At 40.6% G+C, this 19,132-nt stretch overlaps 1 protein-coding gene across 1 annotated transcript in view; it reads left to right on the plus strand.

The window, feature by feature from the left end:
- LOC124136121 (cell death abnormality protein 1-like) overlaps positions 1 to 19,132 on the plus strand; it is a 34,218-nt gene that overhangs the window by 4,171 nt on the left and 10,915 nt on the right. The window contains exons 2-18 of the mRNA XM_048399638.1: positions 1,382 to 1,519; positions 3,321 to 5,426; positions 6,435 to 6,575; positions 7,320 to 7,443; positions 10,121 to 10,233; positions 10,505 to 10,704; positions 11,919 to 12,006; positions 12,600 to 12,676; positions 12,963 to 12,999; positions 13,079 to 13,176; positions 13,467 to 13,601; positions 13,816 to 13,976; positions 14,714 to 14,849; positions 15,514 to 15,663; positions 16,062 to 16,161; positions 16,306 to 16,379; positions 18,212 to 18,346. Coding sequence (XP_048255595.1) covers positions 1,382 to 1,519; positions 3,321 to 5,426; positions 6,435 to 6,575; positions 7,320 to 7,443; positions 10,121 to 10,233; positions 10,505 to 10,704; positions 11,919 to 12,006; positions 12,600 to 12,676; positions 12,963 to 12,999; positions 13,079 to 13,176; positions 13,467 to 13,601; positions 13,816 to 13,976; positions 14,714 to 14,849; positions 15,514 to 15,663; positions 16,062 to 16,161; positions 16,306 to 16,379; positions 18,212 to 18,346 — 4,013 coding nt within the window. The remainder of the gene's footprint in view (positions 1 to 1,381; positions 1,520 to 3,320; positions 5,427 to 6,434; positions 6,576 to 7,319; positions 7,444 to 10,120; positions 10,234 to 10,504; positions 10,705 to 11,918; positions 12,007 to 12,599; positions 12,677 to 12,962; positions 13,000 to 13,078; positions 13,177 to 13,466; positions 13,602 to 13,815; positions 13,977 to 14,713; positions 14,850 to 15,513; positions 15,664 to 16,061; positions 16,162 to 16,305; positions 16,380 to 18,211; positions 18,347 to 19,132) is intronic.

Raw genomic sequence — 19,132 nt, forward strand, 5'->3', positions numbered from 1 at the left:
GTGGGTGTCCACCCGGGTCACGCTTAAATAGCTCAGCGCTACAGAATGAAATCTCGCCTCGTGTTCGACCTTGTCGGGTCGTTCTGCTACTGTGTTGTCGGTCGAACTTAAGTTCGCCAGACGGTAATACTGGGGCAGTTTTGGTCTTTACTGAGTTACCACTGGTGTTACTGTGCTAAACTTATTGGCTAGGGTATTATATATTTAAATAATATTCCTCCCCCTTTTTTTCTAGTAATCCGTGAAGAACTAATTTTCTCGGGATTATCTACCTTTTTGTTATTGGAAATAGATAAAGTACCTGTTTACTCTGGGTGTCAAGTATTTCCTTTTAGAGAGTATAGAGTTCATTAACTCCCAGGGTTGTGTTGGTCTCAGTCGGTTTAACCAGCTGTCTATGTGTTTGATGATTGTCGTGTCAGAGCGATGGTTTCACCATCTTAGGTAATAATCTGGTCTATGGTTGCTTTGTTAACGAGTTTGTATATTCTTCATTTTTTATTTATCAGCGATCTTTGTCTGTGACTATTGGGTTCTTCCGTTTTAGATTGCCTCTCGATCATTATATCTAGCTGATAATAAATCTGTGAACCTTTACCACGTTATCTATCGTTTCGTTTTTTACTTTTATTGACACCCCAGTCGCAGGAGCTCAGCTCCTTGACCCATTTATTAACACAGCTCCTGCGCTAAAACTACTTGGTAGAACTCATGTATGTAAGGTGAGGTGAGGTGAAATTGGGTTTAACGTCGCGTCCAAGATTATTGCACTTATACAGCGATGTGCATGCACGTGTGTGTGGGACTGCTTGTACTAGTCCGGACTGATGCCGATTTGCAGTGCCAGAACACTGAGATACCATGCCGCAGTTTAACATGATTATCCCACTCAGACACAGTATACTGACTCCGAGCCGACCAGTCCTTGTTTAGCCTTTTAATGCCGAGCGACAGACAGGGTAACAACAAGTACCATCGTTTAACGTCTTTTGGTATGACGCGGCCGGGGATCGAACCCCGGGTCTTCCGCTCTCCGGGCGGACGCTCTACCACTAGACCACGCGTACGGAGGCGGTCCTCATGTGTATAAACTCCCAGCTAATAACAGCACGATAATGTAAGTTTACTGGGCATCAAGCAGCGCCTCGAATGAGCGTTCGATGACTACCTTTAAACCTAGCTATGCTTCAGACAGTGTTTAAAACGAATGCTATATCAAGTTGTTAGAATGTTTCTGTTTTAGCAGGCCAAATGATTTATTGCATTATGATTGGCGTTAACTGTAGATAGGTAAACTAATATTGCAAAACGTTATTTTAAGACAGACAGTTTTTCACAGATGCCTACCATCTACCCTCTGTTGCAATGATTGCTGTTTTAGTGTGGGCTGTCAGTCCATGTGAGGATACACCTAACTGGGTGGGATATTGTAGAGGCAGCACAGACTGCAGCTACCCCGTCAATGTATCAAGCCAAGCATACAGCCACTGTAAGAAGACCTGCAAGATCTGCGAATCAGGTAGATGTGCCCTGTTTACCTATCATTCAAACTGTGTAGAAAAATTCTGAAGAAACTTTTGGTAGTAAACTGAAAAAGAAGACTGATGTCTTTGTGGATAGTTTGCCATCAATAATTTGGTTCCCCAAAGGTCCGAACGATGTTATAGATTGTTATCAATCATCAGATATTTCTTTGTGAGAACATGCAGAAATTCCCCCGCAGGCTTTGAACCTAATGTAGCTGGTAATGTTACACATGTCAGTATAGTAATCATGGTAATATGCTGTTCTGACCATACAGCGACAACCGCTTCAAGGTATATCTTTATTCAGTGTTCCTGTTATTTTGTATGCGTACATAAATTGTTTACCACAATATCCATGGTGACGAAGGTCATACAAGGTCTTACAAGGTAAGGGTGTCCCAACTCTTCAGTTAGTCATGCAAAAGTGTCAACATGCCTGCATTTTGGATTTGTTTATGGCTATCTGCTGGGATGTATCATGGGGTATTCGGGGAATGGAGCTCTGTACAGCAAGGCATTATCACTCCCAATGCCTTGCCTTAATGTTACAAGTAAACAAGCAACAAATTCCAACAAATCATGTTGTGTTGCCATTTTGCAAAGATAATGTGCTTAATTACCCATCCTTACGTGATATATGTACGTACACATGTTCTATGTGCACACATAAGTACCTACTTCTGTGTGTGTTCTTATTGAAATGTTTCCGTTGTTAAAACATGGGAGCTTATGTTCAAGTATGTTTATCTTACCTCCATGTCGGAATGATGAGATCTGGCTTACGTGATCTTGATAAAGTACTGCGTATCCCGCCTGGGAGGAAAATATATTTCTGAGCGGGAGAATAAATCCCTTGAACCGCGCTTCGAAGCAAATAGCCTCACGCATTTTCCGTGTCAATGAAAAGCACGTGGCAGAGCACAAATTAACCTGAGCGCAATCGAACAGCTATTTTCTATCAATTTTAAATTTGTTTCAATAATTTTACAATGGCATATCAAAACATGTCGGTAAGATAAATTCGTTGTAGCAGTATCTCTAGGGGTGCGTGAGGCTTTATGCGTCCCTCGTTAGGTTAATACAACCTAACGAGGGTCATGTGATTTTATGCGCCCCTCAACCACATGAACCCCGAGTGATACTGCTACAACTTTTAATATCTTGCTGGAATGCTAACAATATCTGAAAACAAATATTACAGTGTTTACGGTATGCATAATGTTACAACACGGTAACGATGGTAACACTTGACAGTGTCACAATATTTGAATTTTTCAAGCTAAAATGGCAACATGGTCGTTAATTATGCTTGTATACTTTTAAGATTTTTTTCTAGAACCAAACATTATATACTCAACAACAAAAGTTCCTGTGACACCAATATTTTAGTGTATTTTTCAAACAAGTAAAGTTTGGTTTTCAATATTGTAGTACATGGTTTGTTTAATGAAAAATCACGCATTTTCTGAAGTCAGTTTGGCAAATTAAACCATTTGAACACTTACAGGAGTCTTTTATCTGTTGCAAACCGAAATTGTTTCAGATTTGGTAAAAAACATAACTTTGCATTAAATCTTATTCTATGTCTCAGGAACTTTTGTTGTTCAGTATATGTGATGGTGTACATACATATCTGTATAAACGAGCTAAAATGTTGAAATTAGTGACTTGTGCATCAATCTATGCGTGGCTCTAATAGGATAGAAAAGGAGCCTTGTCTCAATATGAAAGATTGGTTATAATATGTGTGAATTGTTAAATGACATTACTTTATCGCTTCCTGACTGTTCCCAGACACAGCGTGTGCTGATGGCTACTATGGTGCAGACTGTAAGCCCTGTGTATCTCGCTGTAACAGCAGCGGCCAGTGTGAGGACAAGGGGTCCAGTGAGTGTCCACACACATGTCCAGATGGTTACTACAGCTTCAACTGTAACAGGAGATGTCCTAGCAACATCTGTGCTGCATGTAATCGGTGGTCTGGAGAGTGTGAGGCATGTAAAGATGGAAGCTATGGCAGGAAATGCCTCAAAAGTTGCTCAGAACATTGTATGGACAAAACTTGTGACATAGATAGCGGAGAATGTCTTGATGGGTGTGAACCTATGTGGGTGGGTGAGAAATGTGATGTTAAAGAAGTAATCTGTGAGAACTGCAATCTTCATAGCTGTACAGATGACATGACATGTCTATCTGGTTGTAAGAATACATGGTATGGCCCCAAGTGTGACCAACAGTGCAAAAATTGTAAAAAGAAGAATTGTACCAGTTCTGGTGTCTGTCAAGCTGGATGTATAGCTGGCTTCTATGGGAACACATGTACTGAAAGCTGTAGTGAGTTTTGTGACAAGAAACGATGTAATCAGACTGGCTACTGTAACAACTGTGTGTCAGGAAGACACGGAGAAGACTGCACCAGTATCTGCAGCACCAACTGTGAGGGCCCCTGCTACAGAAATACTGGGAAATGTAAAGACTGTTCAGTTGAATGGTATGGACGGTTTTGTACAAAATCCTGCGACAACTGTCTGAATGGATGTGAGAGAAAAGGGAAATGTAAAGATGGTTGCAAGTTAGGCTGGTATGGGGGAAAGTGTACTACACCTTGCTCCAACTGTTTTAATGGTTCCTGTGAACAGTCCTCAGGACATTGCGAAAGAGGATGCAGTCCAGGATATCATGGTGTTAAGTGTGACCAGCTCTGTGGTCAGCATTGCAAGGACAGCGTGTGTGATCAGACATCTGGACTTTGCATTGAGTGCAAGGACACATGGTATGGGGCTAACTGCACCAAGGAATGTAGTTCCTCCTGCAGCAATAGTCATTGTGTGACAGACTCAACTGGATCTCCTGAATGTACCCATGGATGTGTTGATGGCAAGAAGGGATCTTACTGTCAGAAGCAATGCCCAGATCAATGCTATAACTGCACAGATGGTAATTGTATGGTATGCAAGGACGGTTTTCATGGAGATGATTGCAGAGAGACCTGTCCAGCCAACTGTGAACATGGCTGTCAGAAGGACACAGGATTGTGTACATCATGTAAGGTTGGCTTTTTTGGCACTCAGTGTCAGTCGTCCTGTATCTTCAGATGCCAAGCATCTGACTCAGGGGATCAGTTCTGTAGCTTCAGTGATGGAGCTTGCCTCAATGGCTGTATTGACACAGTATATGGGACTCGTTGTGATCAGAATTGTAGTGACACCTGCAGAGATCAGACATGTAATGACAAAGATGGTATATGTACAAGCGGATGTATGGATGGCTGGAAAGGTCCCAAGTGCAAAACCACATGTCCATCCAACTGCAAGTCATGTACCGACATCTCCTGCACTGAGTGTAATCCAAGCTGGTTTGGTGACAACTGTCGGAGAGAATGTCCAAATTGTGCTGAGGGGAACTGCATTCGACGATCAGGTGTTTGCCAAGAAGGATGTCTACCAGGGTTTCATGGTAAAAAGTGTGACCTCAAGTGTGCCACATATTGTAAAATGCGTGAAGGTATGTACAATTTTGTTTATTGTGACCAGAATACTGGTCGATGTCTCGACGGCTGCACAGATGGACATTATGGTGACCTGTGTAACAGAAACTGCAGTAAAACGTGTTATGCGCATGTCTGTGAGCAGAACTCCGGAAAGTGTAACAATGGCTGCCAAAGCGGTAGACTTGGGGACTTCTGTGACCGGAAGTGTAGTGTACGTTGTGGGAGATCCACTGACAGACAGTGCATCCAGGCTGATGGTTCCTGTAACTTAGGCTGTCTGAAAGGCTGGTATGGATCCCACTGTGACAAGAACTGCTCAGATGGATGTTATGAAGGAGTCTGTAGACAGAGCTCAGGGCTGTGTGTGCAAGGTTGTGAAAAGGGCATCATGGGAGACACATGTGACACTGGTAATTATGACATACATTGATATTTAATTTTATGTTTATTGAAAAGAGAGGTTTGTGTTTACTGTCTTTCTTGGGACAAATAGAGTTTGGAATTTGCAAATTGCTTCCCTTGTAACAACTTCAAGTATGATGTTATAGTTAAAACACTCCTCCTTCTCCGTTTTGGTTGAACATGTAAAACCTTGAGCTTGGGAAAAGCCCCCAGGCCATTACATTTTCAACCAAATCCAAGGAGAAAAATTAACCAACATTTGAACCCTCTAAATGCAAGAAATACCAGAAAAAATAATCTTGAAAACTTTGGGATACCTTATAGTGACTCAGTACATTTGTCTGGATAAGAACAAATTTGATGACGGAGGATGAGAGAAAGACCTTGTTTAGCATACAAACAACTGAAGTCAAGACATTGACCACCATTAATTGGACACCTTTTTATCACCTGCCCGAATGACTTAGTGGGATAGTAGGTTACAATAGAAGACATGGTACAGGGATTTAGACCTGATTAGAACTTTTATTCTTTTTCCAAATTTTGAACTACCGTAATTAATGATAATTCCCAATTGGCCTGCAAGGCTGGAATCCTATACAAATGTGAGGTTGCAGGTTAGAATCATGTCTTGGAATTTTCATGTGAAATCAAGTGTGACTTTTAAGCAGTCAAATTTAACCAGTCAGCCAATAATAAGTTTATGCAATTTAACTGTAAAACCTAGGTCTTACAATTCAAATGTAACACCTCTTCCCAGGTCTCACTTGAAAGAAGTGCATCTCACAAGATTACTATGGGAAAGCATGATACTACAATACTATTGACCAAAGTTGCAGTAGGTTTATAACACATGCAGCTGTGGGCATTATGGTAACACTAGTTGTTGCAAAGGGAGGAATCTTCTCTGTAATCATCATTAATCATGTTCATATTTCTGGAATTATATACAAGATTATTAATTTTATTTCATATATATTTTTGCTCCTCTATTCCTCAGTCTCCTCTGTTTCTAGCATGTCCTTATGGTCGCTATGGCTACAACTGCAGTGGAACATGTGGTTACTGTAGAAGCAATGCTACCTGTGACAGTATCCACGGCAACTGTTCTATGGGATGTGCAGTTGGTTATGGAGGCTTCTTCTGCTCTGACAGAAGTGAGTATATACATTTGTTTTACATCAGGTTTATCAAAATTCAGTGTTCAGATAACACGCTTATGTCATGACCACATAACAAAAGATTACAAAATCTTTTATTCCATAAATTATGCTGGACGAGGTGAGGTGGTGAGATGAAATGGGGTTTAACGTCGCATGCAGTTATATAGCGATGTGTAAGTACGTGTGTGTGTTTGTGTGGCTGCTTGTACTAGTCCGGACTGATGCCGATTTATAGTGCGAGCTCACTGAGATACCATGCCGCAGTTTAACATGAATACCCCACTCAGACACAGTATACTGACTCCAAGCCGACCAGTCCTTGTTTTAGCCCCTTAATGCCGAGCGCCAGACAGGGAAACAACAAGTACCATCTTTTAACGACTTTTGGTATGACGTGGTCGGGGATCGAACCCCGGACCTTCCGCTCTCCGGGCGGACACTCTACCACTTGACCACGGAGGCGGTCTTACACTGGACGACCTTTGTGGGATTTCAAATTAAGTTCTTTATAAATGATTAGACTCATCTGCATGTGAAAAATCCATGCATGCATGAACTGTTAATAAATGAAACCATAGTTTCACTGCCAACACTGTTTGTCACAAGCATCTTTTACTCACTTGCATCCAGTGAACTTTCTAGAAGAAGAATACAAAATACTGTTGTCGTGATTATTAGACATGTTGTAAATTTCCAAATTTGACGATGGTGACCTATCATGGTATTTTTCTGTTTCAGTGATAATTGCACCATCGCCTGGTCCTAAAAGTGCAGGACCAATTTCCTTTACCATGATCCTAGCTGTGGTGGCCATCTTGCTGATAGCAGTCCTCCTTGTTGTAGGTTTCCTAGTCTACAAAAGGTAAAGTCTGTTGTTCCTGACAACATGGACAATAGTACCATGTAGGTTTCCTAGTCTACAAAAGGTAAAGTCTGTTGTTCCTGACAACATGGACATTAGTATCATGTAGGTTTCCTAGTCTACAAAAGGTAGAGTCTGTTGTTCCTGACAATAGTATCATGTAGGTTTCCTAGTCTACAAAAGGTAAAGTCTGTTGTTCCTGACAACATGGACATTAGTATCATGTAGGTTTCCTAGTCTACAAAAGGTAGAGTCTGTTGTTCCTGACAATAGTATCATGTAGGTTTCCTAGTCTACAAAAGGTAAAGTCTGTTGTTCCTGACAACATGGACATTAGTATCATGTAGGTTTCCTAGTCTACAAAAGGTAGAGTCTGTTGTTCCTGACAATAGTATCATGTAGGTTTCCTAGTCTACAAAAGATAAAGTCTGTTGTTCCTGACAACATGGACATTAGTATCATGTAGGTTTCCTAGTCTACAAAAGGTAGAGTCTGTTGTTCCTGACAATAGTATCATGTAGGTTTCCTAGTCTACAAAAGGTAAAGTCTGTTGTTCCTGACAACATGGACAATAGTATCATGTAGGTTTCCTTGTCTACAAAAGGTAAAGTCTGTTGTTCCTGACATTAGTATCATGTAGGTTTCCTTGTCTACAAAAGGTAAAGTCTGTTGTTCCTGACAACATGGACATTAGTATCATGTAGGTTTCCTAGTCTACAAAAGGTAGAGTCTGTTGTTCCTGACAATAGTATCATGTAGGTTTCCTAGTCTACAAAAGGTAAAGTCTGTTGTTCCTGACAACATGGACAATAGTATCATGTAGGTTTCCTAGTCTACAAAAGGTAGAGTCTGTTGTTCCTGACAACATGGACAATAGTATCATGTAGGTTTCCTAGTCTACAAAAGGTAAAGTCTGTTGTTCCTGACAACATGGACAATAGTATCATGTAGGTTTCCTAGTCTACAAAAGGTAAAGTCTGTTGTTCCTGACAACATGGACAATAGTATCATGTAGGTTTCCTAGTCTACAAAAGGTAGAGTCTGTTGTTCCTGACAATAGTATCATGTAGGTTTCCTAGTCTACAAAAGGTAAAGTCTGTTGTTCCTGACAACATGGACAATAGTACCATGTAGGTTTCCTAGTCTACAAAAGGTAGAGTCTGTTGTTCCTGACAACATGGACAATAGTATCATGTAGGTTCCTTGTCTACAAAAGGTAAAGTCTGTTGTTCCTGACAATAGTATCATGTAGGTTCCTTGTCTACAAAAGGTAAAGTCTGTTGTTCCTGACAACATGGACAATAGTACCATGTAGGTTTCCTAGTCTACAAAAGGTAAAGTCTGTTGTTCCTGACAACATGGGCAATAGTACCATGTAGGTTTCCTAGTCTACAAAAGGTAAAGTCTGTTGTTCCTGACAACATGGATATTAGTATCATGTAGGTTTCCTAGTCTACAAAAGGTAAAGTCTGTTGTTCCTGACAACATGGATATTAGTATCATGTAGGTTTCCTAGTCTACAAAAGGTAAAGTCTGTTGTTCCTGACAACATGGACAATAGTACCATGTAGGTTTCCTAGTCTACAAAAGGTAAAGTCTGTTGTTCCTGACAACATGGACAATAGTACCATGTAGGTTTCCTAGTCTACAAAAGGTAGAGTCTGTTGTTCCTGACAACATGGACAATAGTATCATGTAGGTTCCTTGTCTACAAAAGGTAAAGTCTGTTGTTCCTGACAATAGTATCATGTAGGTTCCTTGTCTACAAAAGGTAAAGTCTGTTGTTCCTGACAACATGGACAATAGTACCATGTAGGTTTCCTAGTCTACAAAAGGTAAAGTCTGTTGTTCCTGACAACATGGGCAATAGTACCATGTAGGTTTCCTAGTCTACAAAAGGTAAAGTCTGTTGTTCCTGACAACATGGATATTAGTATCATGTAGGTTTCCTAGTCTACAAAAGGTAAAGTCTGTTGTTCCTGACAACATGGATATTAGTATCATGTAGGTTTCCTAGTCTACAAAAGGTAAAGTCTGTTGTTCCTGACAACATGGACAATAGTACCATGTAGGTTTCCTAGTCTACAAAAGGTAAAGTCTGTTGTTCCTGACAATAGTATCATGTAGGTTTCCTAGTCTACTAAAGGTAAGGTCTGTCAACACTTTTTCAATAATGAAGTAGTGTATTAAACCCATAGGTCATATTTTAGAACCTGATGCTGAAAACAGTCCTACATTGTAAACTAATGTGGGAAGGATGTCATATATTTATACATTATTGTAATTGAAAGCGACAAAAGCAATTTTGATAATCATGAAAAAATCGCCATTGAGTCCATTGTGCAATTCCGACTATAGCATGAGCCTTGTTATTGAATCTGTATGAAATAGCGATGAAACCAGGTGATCACGAAAACGTGGGCATATCCTGCCCCATCGTTGGCACCCATCATAAGCCCATGCCAGGGCAAAGCCTGAATAACACAATATATGATGCAGGTCAAATTAGAAACAATTGAAACCTTTACCAAGAAAAGCATTTTCACAATATTCAAAATAGTTTGAGCGCATAATAAAATATATATTTATAAAAGGTAAAGTCTGTTGTTCCTGACTATATTATGTACATATATACTTACAAAATGACGTCATACTTACTTTGTGCTATACATTAAAGAAAAATTACAAGGGGAGTGAGACGTTTTTCCATATCTACCAAGAGGGATGAAGACGAATACGAGATGATATCTGTGTATCCTAGTGTGGATACCATTTCAGAGCTCAATGAAGGTTATATATACTTGTTTATATCTTTATATGTCAAATATTTAATAACATATGTATCATGATCATATCTGTTGCTAGTTCAATTGTCTGTCGTTCTTTTATGTTGTGACTAAATATATTTTTTTGTAAACAGATTGATTACTTTCATATCTAAATAAGGTGCCTTGAAATTATTTCATTGTGAAAATCTCAAACTTCAATGGTTATCTGCCGTTGGTCATGTCCATATTATACCCAAACATAGTAATATCTTCAACACTCCTTGTTCGTGTAGTACCTCCCAGACTACCTACATACGGAGTACATGAAAGAACAGAAAACCAAAGTGGTAACAGACCTCAAGTCGGAGAGAAGAAAATGGACGATGACAGTGCCTACTACAACGTACCCTTGGTTACCAGAGTGATGACAAGTACACTCCAGTACCATGTCAAGCAGCTTAGAAAGCATGGCGGTTTTCAGAAACAGTTCGATGTGAGTAAAATTTCGTACCACGTAGATTCTCAACTTATTTTTTTATTTTGGGGGGCAATCGCAGAAAAGAGAAAATTTCAATTCTGTCAAAACATTATGTTTTCAACTGTGCTCTACACACTTAAGGAAAGAGTATGTATTTGGCATTTGTTGTAATCGCGGTGTTCATAGGTATAGTTATATCACTTTCTTCCTGGATTGCGGACAATTTGTCCAGAACCTGAGTGAGTGAGTGAGTGAGTGAGTTGGGTTTAACGCCCCTTTGAACAGTATTCCAGTTATATCACGGCGTGTCAGCTTATTGTGGGAGGAAAGCCAAAAGTGATGCAGGTCTCAGACGTTTACCACTTCGGTGAAACCCACGAGCACGGGTATGGTGCTGACAAACCTAGAAACATAATCGGGGCGAACAGGGATTCGAACCCACAATCATAGGTTTCTGGCGTGCCCAATGGACGCAACTCTGCACAGCGAATCGCGGCGCCTTAGACGACTGGGCCACCCTTGCCCCCCTCCAGAATCTGAAGAATACTGAGAAAACAATATGTGAAATGCTAGCCATCCTCATAGATAACATCTAATGTGAAAATTTGGGGATAGGACAAGGCAAGAAGCAATTGGACGACGCTATTTTGTAAGAGGAAAGTGTCTGATGAGTTGTTTCCTATAGCGCTTGGCATGGCAGAAGCGTAGAAAACGTAACGCGCGAACGATCGCGTCCAAAAGTAGGAGAGATACGACAATCGGTTTGGGTAGAAAAGGAACATAATCGACCTGATAATTGTGGGAATATCCGAGAATTACCAAACATTACCCCTCTGTTGATAAGATGGACTTTTCCGACATTGTCGTGGTCTAAAAAACACGTTAAGAATTTTACTTAAGCTTGAGAGATGACAAGATATCGTTCAATAATTGTGAGATAGTAAATTCCATACCATTGGTTTACAGGCTTCAACTAGGATAGGAAAGTGATTGAGTGGGTATGGTTTTATGCCGCTTTTTAGCAATTTTCCAGCAATATCACGGCGGGGGACACCATTGTCCATTGTACCCATGTCGGGAATCGAACCCGGGTCTTCGGCGTGACGAGCGAACGCTTTAACCACTGGGCTACCCGACCGCCCCACAATAGGAAAGAGACCAGTGAAATAGTATCATCTGTAAAGATTCAAAGTGACAATAAAGATAATTCAACTGAGTTCTTCTTTTAGAAATTGCCGTCGGGTTTACTACATAATTACAATGCTGCTATGAAGAATGGAAACAGGCAAAAGAACATTTACAAAGAAGTGTATGCGTGTGAGTTTTAGATATATAGTGAGGATGTAAGTGGTAGCTGGTCATGATCTCATTCCCGGATTGTGAAAGTTATGTGATGACTGCTTACATTAGTCGAGGGACACATTTCAATTTCAATATCCTGTTCAATTTTTTAATTCATTATATTGAATGTCAGCGACCTAGTTTCAATAGTCAGTATACTGTGTCTGAGTGGGGTATTCATTTTAAACTGCGGCATGATATCTAGGTGAGCTAGCAGTATAAATCGGCATCAGTCCGGACTAGGAGAAGCAGTCACACACACACACACACACACACACACACACACACACACACACACACACACACACACACACACACACACACACACACACACACACACACACACACACACACACACACACACACACACACTGGTTTAAGGCCAGAATTTGTGTATCCAATCTCTATGAATCATCTAAGTTTAAAAAGGACACCCACTATAATTATATCAGGTAATAAATCCTTTTAAAAAATAAATAGTATCGTCACTCGTCAAATGCAGGTAGCGCGTATTATATCCATTCTTTGTTGAGACATTCTTCCATTGCATCGTATGTCTTCATTTTCAGATGACAACACACGTGTGATTCTTGAGCTCAGCGAAGACAACTCTTCTTCAGATTACATCAATGCTAATTTTATCAGTGTGAGTAGAGTCAGCAGCTGTCACACAAAGTTCAGAAGAACATTTTTTTCTGATCAAGTGTTTTGTACATGACAAAGGGCTACTTTTATTGAATGGATTTAGAACACCGGGGATACTGTTTTGCATACGTCTGGAGCCCAACTTTGTTTCTTAACTTGTATGAGTCTATACTTGTGTTATATTCTACCTTTGAGTAAGATGGACACAATGAACAGCTGATTATACGATGATAGGTTTTTACCTGTTACTTTACACTATTAACTGTATGTTCGTGGTTGTCTTTCAGGGTGTCGACGATCCAAACAAGTTTGTTGCAGCTCAAGGTAATTGACCCCAAAACATCGAAAATGTGGTGTACCTAATAAACTTATAATTGACAGATATTTGTTCTTACTTTTTCAGGTCCTATTGATAAAACCATCTGTGATTTCTGGTTGATGATTTTCCAACTTCGTACGAGCAAAATTGTTATGCTGACCAGCACAGAAGAAGAAGGACGAGTAAGGCACTCTAGTTCCACAACCTTTGTTATAACGCTTTTTCAAATATCTGGGGAAATGAATCATTAAGTATGGGCCTTGCATTAAGGAAAACTCTTTTTTATGTATTTATCGGATTCTAAGACAGGATATGTAATTATTGCGGTTGCCATGGATGAGCAACTTTGATAAATGTCAGCGCGAAATCCAAGAGGATCTTTCAAAATGGAATACATGTAAATTGGAGATTGTTATAGATGATGATGATGATGATGATGATGATGATGATGATGATGATGATGATGATGTAGGGGAAGTGTGTGAGGTACTGGCCACTGCATGGTTCAGGGCCAGATCGCCATGGCAATTTGGAGATTGAGTGTTCCACAGAAGAGACCCTGGTACAGTGCACAATCAGGACATTCAAGATGTGGAAAATACTTCCGGTATCTATAATACTGTTATCACACTTCGTGAATAGTCCGACTGTCACATATCTTCCATGGACTATGAATTATTATCCAAGCTAAATAATTATCCTGAAATCATGTTTTCTGTATTAATAATGGCAATGTGCATTTATAACGAAATGCGTTTCTGTATATGTCAGAGCTTACAATCTACTTAAAGTAGTTTTAGTCGTTTTTGTTAATGTTTCAGTGTGGGTCAAAAGCCTCGAGAACTAGGATAGCTCAACACTTCCAATTCGTCAACTGGCCCGACAGAGGGATGCCTCCCGATGTGGCTTCTCTGGTGGAGTTCTACTTCAAAGTGAAGAACACACCTACACACGGACAGGGACCCATGGTTGTGCATTGCAGGTTTGTATATATGCAGGGACAATACGAGTCACTTGTCCAAAGCAGTCTGTCGATGTTACAAGGGGCACTGTGCTTCTTGGTCTGGTCCCTGTGTCCAGTCTAGGTCTAAAATTTGTAACTGATGCCATGTGTGAAACTTAGACTTTTAGTATTCAGCAGCAGCTAGATGGATTTTAGGACAGTCAGTCGTGTGTCAAATCACGAAGTTACCTAGAAGGAGATGGAAGGTAGACTGAACCTGTACATACTTAGTTAGGGTTCCAATATTTGCTTTCGTTGCGATTTCAGCACTGATTATCATTAGTTCATTAGGTCTAGGGATACTGTTAGAATATATTTTATCTTGGGTAATAACCATACACGTCACACCTGATACTCTTAACTAATGTTGCAGTGAGTGGGTATCGTTAAACGCAATATCCCAGCAATTTCATGGCAGAGGACACCAGATATCGGCTTTACACATTGTACCCATGTTGGGAATCGAACCCGGGCCTTCGGCGTGACGAGCGAACGCTCTAACCATTAGGCTACCCCACCGCCCCTCTATTGTTGTAAGGTCCGTACAAGTGGACATTGATACAACCACGATGGATAATTCGGAATTTATCATGACTGTGTCACATTGTCTAAATATATTACAACGAATCGTGAGTATGAACATTAACCGTCCAGACGTCCGAAATGTGGTATTTAAGCTGCTTTCAGAATAACCTTTACGTATCATTGGGTTGTAGTGATGGTGTTGGACGAACTGGAACCTTCCTAGCTCTGTGTTACCTGATAGACGAGGCCAAGTCATCAGACACGGTGGATCCCTTCAGCTGCGTCAAGAGGATGAGGCATGAGAGAGTCAACATGGTGCGGACACTGGTAAGAGAGTTCGGTTGAAAGTCCACTCGATGTATGGTGTACTAATTTAAAGAAGACCATTAACGGTTATATAGAACGCCAAAGCAAGAGAACAACCAATCTTGATTATCGGTCGAAACAGATTCCATTTGGCGTTAAGGGCAAAATAATTGTGAAAATTTAATGAATTGACCAATGAAAATCAGTGATGACACCAAGTGTTCGCAAAAAGGGGAAGCACCCGCATAAGGTAGAACCCGCGATTCACACAATCTTCATAAAAGGTAAGTATTTATTGCCTGACGCGGCACATCAGTACTCCTGCCAGGCGACGGCTGCCGGAAACAAACCAGGTCGATGGATCAGAAAATCCAGAGGCACGAATAACATTGCCAAATTACTTGTAACACAATCCACCAAAGAAGGAACTCAACAGTGTAAAATGTGTGTCAGCTTGTGTTAAATGTGCTGCATTCATTACAGGAACACCCGTGAAGATCCGGGGTAGAATAGGTCATCAGCAACCCATGCTTGCCGTAAAAGGCGACTATGCTTGTCGTAAAAGGCGACTAACGGGATCGGGTGGTCAGGCTTGCCGACTTGGTTGATACATTTCATCGGTCCCAATCGCGTGGATCGATGCTCATGATATATTTTAGACACAACAAACAAACAATCATTACAGGAACAGTACGAGTTCCTGCACAATGCCCTGATTGAGGCCCTGATGGCTAGGGGAACAACCGTCTCCACATCAGACTTCAAGACCTGCTATGACAATCTCCTACAGAGCAATCCAGAAACAGGCATCTCCAGGCTTAGAGAACAGTTTGAGGTGAGTATGTGTTAGGTAGTTGCGGGATATGCTCTTACCATGTATAGCAAAGCAGACATAGAACTTTGACTGTCAGTGTCATAGCTCCTTTACTTTCCGATGACAATCAGACAGGTTTGACTGTCCGAGCTTAAGAACTTATCTCGCATAACTATTGTAGTGCAGGGGGATATGTGAGGCTCTGTGAAAATATGGTCGAAAATAGTTTTCAGAACTGATGAAATAGATTAGGAACTGACCATTCGGTAATAGAAGGGGTAGGGGTTACTGGAAATAATAATTTTGTTTTGGAATTACACAAAACTTTTTCAATTAAAAGTGTTGTGGAAAACAATAAATATTGACGGAAGGAATGCATGCTCAGTGTTTGGCGATTAAGGTAATGTTTTATCCTGTAGACTCTGCAGTTGATGAAGCGTCCCTATAGACTGAAAGAGTACCGAACTGCGATGCTGCCAGAAAACATCTCCAAGAACAGGTTCAAGGACATTCTGGCGTGTAAGTTGGTGATACTGGTTACATTCATTTATGACGTATTAAACTCTGAAGTCTCTATTTTAATGTACAATCAAAGTTCAGCGTATTTGCCTTATTGTTTCATTTTCACATGTTTATAGAAGCGTAACTTTGTTCCTTAAATAGCTGACAGTCATCGACCAGTCCTGTCGAGCACTACACGGGAGGGGACGGATTATATCAACGCCGTCTATCTGCCGGTACGTAACCACAAGAACTCAAGTCAATGAGAGAAAGGATCAATAGGTTAAGAAATGTACTTACTGTTTAACAGTGTACCTATTGCATTTTTCAGTATATATCGGGATTGCTCAAGATGTCGGTAACATATCTCTATTTCTTGATGTCTTCAAACAGAGATTGATTGCTGGCTATAAACAAGACTGTCTTTTCTCCATATAGCGAATCGTTAGCATTCTATTATACTTTGTGACGTGACTTCAAAACAGAAGACTATAGTGAGTGAGTTGGGTTTAACGCCGCTTTTAACAGTATTCAAGTTATATCACGGCGTGTCAGCTCAATGTGGGAGGAAAGCCCGAAGTGATGCAGGTCTCGGACGTTTGCCACTTCGGTGAAACCCACGAGCACGGGTATTGTGCTGACTAACCAAGAAACATATTCGGGGCGAACCGGGATTCGAACCCACAATCATAGGTTACTGGCGTGCCAAAGGGACAAACTCCGCACAGCGAATCGCGGCGCCTCAGACGACTGTGCCACCAGAGAAGACTATATCTATGATGTTGAAATAGTTAACTATAAGGAAACATTGCTTAAATTTGGAAGTTGGTATAATGCATTAGGCATTCACAAACTTACGACTGTACTTAATAAGAATATTCTAAGTATTGAATGCTGGGTCAGAAGATGAAGAACATGTATACTTGCACTTTCCCCAATATAATGATATTCGCTCTTCGTGTTCTTCCTCTAATATGATTCATTGTCATGACAGAAGATCCATTGTTCATCAAATGAAAAGCAAACAATATTTATGCTTGCTGCGTTTGTTTATAAAATGTTCAAGATCCATGGAAACAGAACAACAAGTTCTAAGCAGCGCATATGTGTACATTATATCATATAAGTAACTGCATGTGGTGTATGGGTCTGTTGGCCTTCAGAGCAGTAAAAGATGGTCATTGTCATTGTAGTAATGAACAATCTACTAATTTATGTAAGTCTCTACATTTCTATTAAGTTTATTTTCTGTTCAAGGTAGTGGGGACTAGATAATTAGGCATGGGTACAATGTGTGAAGCCCTTTTCTGGTGTCCGCCCGTGATATTGCTGGAATATTGCTAAAAGCGGCGTAAAACCCAATTCACTCACTCTATTTATTCAACTGTGTATACGGTCTGAGATAGGCTCTGTAAAATATATATTTCAAGACGTGGGTGTCTACATGTGACTGTAGCAATGAACTACAGACGCGGTGATATTAGAGGACGATTTATGTCCCTTGTTCATGTTAAGTGAATTGTTTAACATTTTTATGTTAATGTCAAAAGTTCATCTTCTGTAAAAAATATTAAGGTAGAACATTGCTTCAGAGCATCAAGCACTTGCTTTTTTTTGTTCATTTGTTGTTAAAGGCCGCACTCAGCAATATTCCAGCTATATGACGGCTGTCTATAAATAATCGAGTCTGGACCAGGCAGTATAGTGACTGAAATGAGCATCGATTCACGTAATAGAGACACGATGACATACATCAACCAAGTCAGCGAGCCTGACCACCCGATCCCGTTAGTCGCCTCTTACAAGCATGGGTTGCTGAAGACCTATTCTAACCCTGATCTTCATGGGTCCACGAACCACTGGCTGTGTTATTTGGCGTCATGGTGGATATATAACTGGATGGACATCAGGCATTATGTGAAGACATATTTTTTATGAAATAATATATGTGTGAAAAGTTAAGTTTTTCGAGAAGTGCTACATGCTTTGATGACTTTAGAAACTCATAAAACAACATATACACTGCTACAACGTATAGTATTTAGCGAAGTGTGCATCCATATCTCAGGGTTGCAGGACCACGACGGCCTTCCTGCTGACACAGGTGCCGATGCCAGACACAGTGGTGGACTTCTGGAGGATGGTGATTCAGACGGACTCACAGACCATTGTCATGCTCAACGACGACCACGATGATGCAACGGTCAGACTTTAACTCAATGTAGTGAAAAATTTGGACAATCGAACGTATAACGAGTAATCCATGGTTCGAGACAGACACAGTGCCGATTTCAACCGATATATAATACAATGTGAAACATATAACGTCTCATTTCCAGTGACAGAAATGTAGAATGCAGGTTTTAGAGTCCAAATATTTCAGTTGAGGGAATTCACACTCCGAATCGACTTGATGGATGCTTCAAAAGTAAAAATGATATTTCCTTGTTGAAAAATGAATTTGTCACACAAAGCATCAAAATTACGTGTTAGTTAAATATATTCAAGCAAACATCCAGGTCACCAAGTCTGACCACAAGATCCAATTAGTCACTTCTTAAATAGGTTGCCGGAGCAACAGCGGCCCAGTCGACAAAGGCGCCTCAATTAAATGCACATTTGCGTCCCTGAAACCTATGATCATGGGTTCGAATCCCAGATTCGCCCTGACAATGTTTCTAGGTTTGCCAGCAGCATACCGCTGCCCGTGGGTTTCACAAACGTGGCCTGTATCACTCCGGGCTTCATACCACGTCACACTGTGACGCCAAAACTGAAACACTGCACAAAGTAGTATTTAACCAACTTCACTCAATCACTCCTGCCTTACGTCATATTACGTATTTGTTGTTCGACGCAGCTAAAATGACGTGTGTTTCACCATTCGAAGTGATCAACGTCTAAAACCTCGACACGTTGAGCTTTCCTCCAACATCACGCCGTGATGTTACTGAAATACTGTTCAAAGCGGCGTTAAACCAAAGTCACT

The sequence above is a fragment of the Haliotis rufescens genome, unplaced genomic scaffold, assembly GCF_023055435.1.
Source record: "Haliotis rufescens isolate VD_foot unplaced genomic scaffold, xgHalRufe1.0.p SCAF_2, whole genome shotgun sequence".
Taxonomy (NCBI): Eukaryota; Metazoa; Mollusca; class Gastropoda; order Lepetellida; family Haliotidae; genus Haliotis; species Haliotis rufescens.